The sequence below is a fragment of the Engraulis encrasicolus genome, chromosome 8 (genome assembly GCF_034702125.1).
Source record: "Engraulis encrasicolus isolate BLACKSEA-1 chromosome 8, IST_EnEncr_1.0, whole genome shotgun sequence".
NCBI lineage: Eukaryota > Metazoa > Chordata > Actinopteri > Clupeiformes > Engraulidae > Engraulis > Engraulis encrasicolus.
In genome coordinates this window covers 18,092,495-18,099,994 of record NC_085864.1, presented here as the reverse complement: position 1 = coordinate 18,099,994, position 7,500 = coordinate 18,092,495, and the positions used below count along the sequence as shown (strand labels likewise).

Here is a 7,500-nt window from a genome sequence, read left to right as displayed (position 1 = left end):
GCCGGGGGGGCAATGAGCAGTTTACTGAGATTACTCCTCTCCACATGATGGAGCCAATTTAATGTCTTGATTTTCCACCGTGTCGCCCGTAGTCCACGGAGCAGCGATGAGGTCGTTGGCAGGGTAGCGGGAAAAAGAAGCGTGTGAAGACAGAGAGAGAGAGAGAGAGAGAGAGAGAGAGAGAGAGAGAGAGAGAGAGAGAGAGAGAGAGAGAGAGAGAGAGAGAGACAGAGAGAGAGAGAGAGAGAGAGAGAGAGAGAGAGAGAGAGAGAGGAATGGGGAGATGGTGGTGGTGGGGATGTGTGGGGTTGTAGTAGTTGAACAGCAGTCCGCCGAGTGTAAGAAACACCATTTGAGAGATTGACATCACGGTTCAAGTTCTGTACAGTTTCAACAGCAGAGTCTCTCCTATATTCCGCATTGACAGTCAGCACAGAGGAGAGCGTAGATTGTACAAGATATAAAGGGATGCACGTGCAAAGGCTGAGGAGAGATATAAAGAAGGGAAGTTGTTCCATGACGGAGGAGGGGAGAGGAGAGACTCATTGGATGAGGAGAGAGAGAGAAGACCACCATGAGTTCTTGTTGGATATGGAAAGGGAGTCACTAAAGAGGGGAAGACTATGGGATGAACACTACTACTGTACGTACACCTCACAAGACAACACAGAAAATAAACAGGCTCACATTCACACATGCACGCAAACATACTGTACACACACACACAGACGGGCACGCACGTTTCTCACACATACTAACATGACGCAAGACACGACACAGGCACAAGACTTTGGAGGGTTGGGGACTGGTGGAATTCGAGTTTGCAGTCTTCAGGGCTTGTAAGTGTGTACACAACCTAAACTTTGGTGCAAATTGTCTTACGGAATCTCACAGGATAACAGAATTGTTTACAAACTATTAGTGGCTGAATCATCTTGTTAATTCAACCACTTTGTTAAGTCACCCACTTTACTATGTAAAGTTAGTGTATATAGTAAAGTGTATATACAGTATACACTAACTTTACATAGCAAAGTGGGGGAGTTGACAAGTGGTTGAGTTAACAAGAATATACCTACTGTGCATTTACGAGGAGGGTACTTAGATATTTTAGCCTTTGGACTGTAGACTAGCAAACAAGGGGAGCTGGAAATGGAACTAGAGTGCGAGTCATTCTTGCTAAGCGAGGTCTGGGATTGGTTGATTTGGGGGGGTGGGTGGAGCTGAAAAGACAGGACAAATGAAACAGTACCTGCAGGGGTGAACGTGAAGGACTGAACTGTAAAAATTCAAAACAAAACGAGAAAAAAGACAGAGAAAATAAGCGGTGTGTTAGCCAGACTTTGGAGCTCTTGGTAGGGGGGGCCTTCTAGTGAGGGTGGTGGTGGTGGTGGTGACGCTGCTTGGGCATGGGGGGCAGGGAAGAGAGCAAAGGCCACCAGGAGTGTACAGTACAGCCCCCCTACCCTGCCCATGTCTAGCCTGAGGCTAGCATACCAGCAGCGGACATGGATGCAATGCAAAGAGCTTGCATTAAAACACACAGACACGCACACACACAAACAAACAAACTCATACACACATATGTGAGCCAGAGACAACATATAACACACACATAATAAAGTGAATACAGAGGTAAAAATTGTGTAAATAAAACTTGTGCAAATTATGACTTCATAGTGGACATAAATGTAAGAATGTAAATGTTTCACATACCTAGCCAATGTACGCTTGCCATTACATTTCATTTACGATTATTTGGTAGGGACTGAGTGCACATGAATGTGTAAGCAAGTAAGCCAGTCACCAATTGGAATACACAGTTCGGCTTATTGACAGTTAACTTATCGCTTTTGCAATGGCAGTTAAACCCACAAGAACATTTAGCGAACGCTCCATGACCGAGTGGCGAGGTGAGTGAGCCAGAAGCTAGTAACGTGTGTGAACGTAGCTTACAGCAAGTGTGTGTTGGGACTCTAAGCGTATGTGTGCAAAATGACAAGAACATTTAGCGAATGCTCCATGACAGAGTGGCGAGTAGGCGAGTGAGCAAGCTAGTTAGTAACCCGTGTGAACGTAGCTTACAATAAGTGTGTGCTAATACTCTAAGCGTATGTGTGCTAAATGTGTTTGCTAACCTGCGTAGTTGCTGAGCCCCTTCCTCTTCTTCCTCCTCCAGTACAGCCAGATGCTGAATCCCATGAGGATGACCCAGCAGGCTCCTCCGATGCCTGCGATGAAGGCCGGCTGCTTCACCACGTCCGTGATCTGCTCCGTGATGCTGTTGTTCCGGCCCGGCACGATCACCGGGTCCCGGCTGTCTCGACCTGAGGGTGACAGAGGCAAAGGAATTGGGGACAAAGGGGATCAGATATACTTGCCTAAATATATTTTTCTTGTCTTTTTTTATTTTAAGGAGATTAATTGTGGATGAATACAACCAGCATGTATGTGCATGAAATGTGGATGAATAAAACGCCTCGTCTGTACATAGTCTGCACGTTCTTTTAGGAGATGCTTAAACAAAACCATGTGTTTAAATCTTTTGTCTTGTTGAGGTTAAGGTTAGTGTGTTAGTGATTAAAGCAATAATCTTGTATATTGCTGCTATGGTTAAGGGAATGCAAAACCTTGTGCGAATGATGAATACATACGGGTAGTGGCCAAAATGTAAGAAACTAAATGTTTCACATACAGTATCTAGCCAATGCAAGTTTGCCATTGTGTATCTAGGTATAAAGTGTTTTAGTTTTGCAGCAGAGTATAAGTCAAGTCAAGTTTTGATTTTGACATTTCAACACAAATTAGCACACCCAACAATGTCATTCACAGACGACGCATTAATGCCTCTGCTGAGCTTAAGATTTCAGACCTCATCAAATCAGGTGACCTACTAAATGGTCACTGCACACCTGATGAAATGGTTGATAGCTTCAACAACAACTTAAGAGGAATTCTAGATAACATAGCTCCAATTAGAACGACGACAAGAACCAGAGCTAGGTATTCACCTTGGATGAATGACTCACTTAGAGCCTTAAAAAGAAAATGCAGAGTAACCGAGCGTCTTTGGAGGAAAACTAAATTAGAAGTCCACAGACAATCCCTTAGGGATGAGATCTCCTCCTACAATAATGCGGTACGCTCAGAGAGAAAAGCATATTTTTCCAAAATCATAACAGACAACCAGCATAATGCGAAAGTTCTTTTTTCCACTATTGACCACCTGCTTAATCCAACACATAGCAATAACAACCTAAATGCAGCATCACATGCCAAGTGCGAGGAATTTGCTAGATTTTTTAATAAAAAGATTGCCGACATTAGAGAAGGCATCCAAGGTGGAAACGCAGCAACCTCTGTCGCCCACTCAGGCGATACACCGAGGGGAGGGTTAAACCCCCCTAGGAGACCTGAGAGCTTCCAAAAGTTTTGTCCAATTACAGAGGACGACCTCTGTAAAATAGTCAAGAAAGTAAGCAGTCTACCTGCAGCCTTGACGCGATCCCCACATATCTGCTAAAAAACATACTTGGTTGCTTAGCAGCACCTTTACTGCAAATTTGTTAACACCTCTATGCTTACAGGCATTTTTCCAAGCTCATTCAAAACAGCCATGGTAAAGCCACTCCTAAAAAAGACAAATTTAGATCAGAATTCTTTAAACAACTACAGACCTATATCAAACCTCCCCTTTATAAGCAAGGTACTAGAAAAAGTTGTATTTAAAACAGCTTAATCAACATCTGCTGGGAATGATATCTTGGAAAAATTCCAATCAGGCTTTAGAAGCAACCATAGCACCGAAACAGCACTAACCAAAATAATAAGTGATCTTAGGCTCAGCACTGCCGCAAACAAAGTTTCAGCACTTATCCTCCTCGACCTCAGTGCCGCCTTTGACACGATAGACCACAACATACTAATTGACCGCCTTGAATCTTGGGTAGGCTTGTCCGGTCACGTCTTAGAGTGGTTCAAAACATATATTACAGGAAGACAGTTTTTTGTCACCATCGGAGAATACGTCTCCAACAAGTATGATGTGCCTTTTGGAGTTGCTCAGGGTAGTTGCTTGGGCCCTCTCCTCTTCTGTCTCTATATGTTGCCCCTGGGCTCCATCATCAGAGAGCACAATGTTGATTTTCATAGCTATGCCGATGACACTCAACTATATATCTCTGTCGAGCCTAGCCAAACCACTGCCATTCATGCCTTGGACTAAATGCATGTCTGCCATTACAGATTGGATGATGAACAGTAACTTCCTAAAATTAAATGAAGATAAAACTGAAGTGTTGCTCATTGGGCCTAAGAAAAAACGTGCAAAACTCCCACTCAAGCCTAGGTGACCTAAGCATACACATTAAAGATAAGGTTACTAGCCTAGGTGTGGTCATAGACTCGGATTTGAGCTTTGAGCCTCACATCAACAAGATAACAAAATCTGCTTTTTTCCATCTTAGAAATGTCAACAAAAGTGCGCGGCTTGGCCCCCCGACAAGACGCTGAGAAACTTATTCATGCCTTTGTCACCAGTAGGATAGACTACTGCAATGCTCTCTTCTCTGGTCTCCCAAAAAAAATTAATTGACAAATTGCAACTCATTCAAAACTCTGCGGCAAGAATCCTAACAAGAACCAGAATGAGAGAGCACATCTCTCCTGTCTTGGCAGACCTGCACTGGTTACCTGTCTCATACAGAATCGACTTTAAGATTCTGCTCACAGTATTTAAAGCATTAAATGGGACTTCCCCCTAGCTATATCTCAGACATACTCTCTTTTTATGCCCCTGCTCGAGCTCTCAGGTCCACTGATGCCAAAGCTGCTAAGGACCCCCACCCCCCCGCAGAAGAAGATCGGCGACGCCGCGTTTTGCCTGCTATGCGCCCAAGAGATGGAACGCCCTCCCCATCGAGATCCGATCAGCACCTCCGTCGACTCCTTAAGAAGCAGCTGAAGACCCACCTCTTCATCCTTGCCAACTCCTAGCTGCCAAGGCGTCATAGTGTCCCAGCCGCCGCAGCGCCCTTACTACTCGCAATCCAGCCCTGGCAGGGGGCTCCCTAGGTGGCCGCTGGTCTCTGCCTGAGGTTTCTTCCTGACTACAGGGGGTCTTTTTTCTCAGACCTCACCGAGCTTTTTTTTCCCCCTCACAAACTATGAATCAAGCGAAAGGGAGTTTTTCCTCACCCCTGATGCCACCAGGGGCCGCACCTGAGCGCCCAATCTCTGTGTGACTATCTATGACTTATGATAGGCCCAGCCACTATGGACCTTACACATCTAAGAATCCTGGTCCTAACCTACGTTGACCTTATGACTCTACATTCTCTGTCTATCTCTTCTTCCTCTGCCTTCTTGCTTTTTCTGCCTCTCCTCTATACCTCTCCTTTTAAATCTATCTCTAACAATGTTTTTTTCCCATTTGTTAAGCACTTTGAGTTACATGCCTTGTATGACACAGTGCTATACAAATACAATTATTATTATTATTATTATTATACACAGGTGCAACTCAATGTGCTTCACAAAAAAACAAATGCAAAAAAAAAAAAAAAAGAAAAAAAAAAAAAGAAAACAGAAAAAAGAAAACAGAAACAGTTTACACCACTTTTTTGGTAGTTTTGTCCACTACTACACCACTCTTTGCCAATAGTACAGACTGTACAGTTCTCCGGGAGAGAGAGAGTGGAGTGGAGAAGAGAGGGCGAGTGTGGTCTGTGGTCCTCAGCGCTGATTCATTAGTCCGTGACGGAGAGCCAGTGGCCCGGGCCATAAAGCAGCAGTGCTGGTGTGCGTGCTGAGGGCCACAGGTTATTCCAGTATCGACCCAATGCTTCATTTGGCCCTTGTCAGACCGCCACTACTTCATAAGTAATAAGACTGCAAGAGCACATTTTTTTCACTCTGTGGACACACACACATGGAAGTATGTGCTCTGCCCAGACACAGAGTTCTTGTGCGCGCACGCGCACACGCGCGCGCACACGCACGCACACACACACACACACACACACACACACACACACACACACACACACACACACACACACACACACACACACACACACACACACACACACACACACACACACACACGCACACACACACACACACACACACACACACACACTGACACACACACACACACACGCTGACACACACACTCATACATCTAACAGGCTGGGGCAGTGTGTGCGAACTCCAGAGATGGATGATCCGGCTGACACTGGGGAAATAAGAGTGTACAGCCGGCCAGGCCATCAGTTATGGGTCAGATCATTCAGGAGCTGCCACTGCTGTTCCCAGTGTGAGCAATGCTTACCCTAGCCCAGCCCAGCCCAGCCCAGCCCAGTCTAACTTATCCCAACACTACCCTGGCTTCATGCAATACATTTTAAACAGTAGCAGGGGCGGATCTAAACATTTTGGGTCCCTAGGTGAAATCTAAATATGGGGCCCTCAAAAGTCATTCGATTTTTGTCTCATATACGCATTATCTTTGATTACTTTTACATAGGTGGCGATTTCAGTTCAAGCCTACTTTTTGTAGTGTTTACTGTGACTTATGTGACAGTTGGGGCCCCTAGTGAGGGAGGATTTGGTCGGGGCCCCTAGGCAATTGCCTAGGTTTGCCTAATGGAAAGTCCGCCTTTGAACAGTAGAACACTTCAGGGCCTCAGGATCAGCCGTCAAAACGGATGAAAGGCTGAGGTGAAATATTACTGGATGTATATTCTTGAATGCTGGACGTTGTCACATTATTTTACCTGATATTTATTATTTATACTGGGAAGTGATGGATGCCGTGCTGAGAAAAGACTTTATAGTTTGTTATTTTATTTCATAATATTTTATCTACACTGGTTGTGGTGGATGGAAAAAGTTTCATTTTCCACACTTGAGAACTTCAAACATCCAACAAAGCGATAATGGAAGATATGTGAGGGCATTTGGCTCTTAAAGTTACTTTTTAACTTTAAATCCATCTTAAATGGAAGTTGAAATGTAGGCTGCTATCGACGTGGAACAACAAACGGCAATCTTATTTGGTGACCTCTCTTAGCACGTATAACGTATGTGTTTTCTCGCGCCATCTGTTTTTTCCCGCCACCTCCTCTGTCTTCTAGGCTATCGCCCGTCTGTCCATCCCCTAATTATAGCTTCACTCACGCTAATCACTCTAACGATTGTTTTATTTATATTTTATTTACTTATTCATTTGGTCGTCTATATGTCTTTTTATCGTGTTGCTTTTAGGGAAAGAAGCCTGGAAAATGTGTTTCCATTTTTTTGTTTTTTGTTTTTGGCTTTAGTTTAAGCAAACCTTCTTGTACAGTATGATCTTTGGCTTTATTCACAATAAAAAAAGAAAATCTTATCACACTGTACTCTGTCTCTATCTCCATGTCTCTCTTTCTCTATCCAACATTATAAATTATTACTGTTATTACTGTATGCATACATACATAAATTAAGTTATTTGAGGATGTG

The 7,500-nt window shown here is 44.1% G+C and overlaps 1 protein-coding gene across 3 annotated transcripts in view; it reads right to left on the bottom strand.

The window, feature by feature from the left end:
- The window catches only part of robo2 (roundabout, axon guidance receptor, homolog 2 (Drosophila)), a 367,809-nt gene that overhangs the window by 62,396 nt on the left and 297,913 nt on the right, over nucleotides 1–7,500 (bottom strand). For all 3 annotated transcript variants that reach the window (XM_063205086.1, XM_063205085.1, XM_063205087.1), the window contains exon 18: nucleotides 2,139–2,327. In XM_063205086.1, the coding sequence (XP_063061156.1) occupies nucleotides 2,139–2,327 (189 nt within the window). The remainder of the gene's footprint in view (nucleotides 1–2,138; nucleotides 2,328–7,500) is intronic.